Source organism: Mus pahari, chromosome 14 (assembly GCF_900095145.1).
Source record: "Mus pahari chromosome 14, PAHARI_EIJ_v1.1, whole genome shotgun sequence".
NCBI classification, from domain to species: Eukaryota; Metazoa; Chordata; class Mammalia; order Rodentia; family Muridae; genus Mus; species Mus pahari.
Genome location: NC_034603.1, coordinates 54,701,166 through 54,702,851, shown reverse-complemented (window position 1 = coordinate 54,702,851; position 1,686 = coordinate 54,701,166). Strand labels below are relative to the sequence as shown.

The window sequence follows — 1,686 nt, the reverse complement described above, 5'->3', positions numbered from 1 at the left end:
ATTTCAGAGTAGTGGAATACTTTGGATTTTTTTTTTTTTTTAGATTTCTTTATTATTATATCTAAGTACACTGTAGCTGTCTTCAGACACCCAGAAGAGGGCATCAGATCTCATTACGGATGGTTGTGAGCCACCATGTGGTTGCTGGGATTTGAACTCAAGACCTTCAGAAGAGCAGTCAAAAGTGCTCTTAACCACTGAGCCATCTCTCCAGCCTGATACTTTGGATTTTTAAATCAGAATTTTCATATCTGATACGTGTAAAGTATACATTTACCAGATTTCAAAGTGCTGTTTTCTTTTGTGTCTTCAGCGCAGTCACCATTGGGACGGACATGTTAGAACTGGACTGCCATATCACAAAAGATGAGCAAGTTGTAGTGTCACATGACGCAAACCTGAAGAGGTCAACTGGGGTCAATGTAAACGTCTCTGATCTCAAATACTGTGTAAGTAAAAAGAAACTAACATCATCATATTTAAGGGAAATATTTTTAAGGCAGAAGAGAGCCAGATGTCTCTCATAAATAACTTTTGAAAATGATGATGATTAAGCTGATGATGGCTCACAGCCTAAACGCTGGCACTTGGGTGGCAGGAGGCATGTCAAAGACTTGAAGCCACTCTGGGCTCCTGTCTCAAACAAACAAATGAACAACATAAACAAGCTGGAGAAAGGGCTTCATGGTTGAGAGCACTGGCTGTTCTTCCAGAGGACCCCAATTCCATTCCCAGAACCCACACAGGAGCTCACAGCTGTGTGTAACTCTGGTCCCAGAGGATCTGACACACTTTTCTGTCCTCTGTAGGTACCGGACAAGTAAGTGGTGTATAGATATAGATGCCAGCAAAATGCTTTCAAAATAGAAAAAAAAAAAACTGAACAAAACAGTAACAACTAAGTTCCTAAAGAATGACAGTGATTCAAATAAATGTAGAAGGGAAGATGCTCCGTGTCTTGGTACCCAGTGAGGGAAAGATGCTCTGTGCCTTGGTACCCAGTAAGAGAAAGATGCTCTGTGCCTTGGTATACAGTGAGGGATTTGTGCAGTTCAAATGCATCTGGGGACCTGCTTCATCTTCTTTCTTTAGTTACACAGGCCATGAACTTCCTGTGTAACTGAGGATAACCTTGAGCTTCTGATGATAATTCTGCTTTCACTCGCCCAACTGCTAGCACTATCAGTACACACATGGTGCCCAGTTTACACAGGGGCAAAGATAGAACCCAGGGCCTCATGTATACTAGGCAGGTGCTCTATCAGCTGTGCTACATCCCCAGCCCCCAAACTACTGCTATAAATGTTTTAATAAAATTAACAATCATCATCAAATAGGAAATGACATTATAATTCAAGATGTCTATTTGAGTCTTGTTTAATATAGGAGTTAGTTTAGCCTTGTAGTGTAGGAAAGCATTGTTTAAAACCTGCTCAAGGACCAGAGAGATGGCTTAGCACATGAAAGTGATTGAAAGGAAAGCTAACACCCTGGGTTTGATCTCCAGAGCCCAGTTTAAGAAGCCTGATGAGGGGGCTGGTGAGATGGCTCAGTGGGTAAGAGCACCCGACTGCTCTTCCGAAGGTTCAGAGTTCAAATCCCAGCAACCACATGGTGGCTCATAACCATCCGTAACAAGATCTGATGCCCTCTTCTGGAGTGTCTGAAGACAGCTACAGTGTACTT

General features: G+C 42.3%; 1 protein-coding gene across 1 annotated transcript in view; it reads left to right on the top strand.

Moving 5' to 3' along the window:
• The window catches only part of Gdpd1 (glycerophosphodiester phosphodiesterase domain containing 1), a 41,572-nt gene that overhangs the window by 14,299 nt on the left and 25,587 nt on the right, over positions 1-1,686 (top strand). Inside the window, exon 3 of the mRNA XM_021212835.1 lies at positions 314-449. Coding sequence (XP_021068494.1) covers positions 314-449 — 136 coding nt within the window. The remainder of the gene's footprint in view (positions 1-313; positions 450-1,686) is intronic.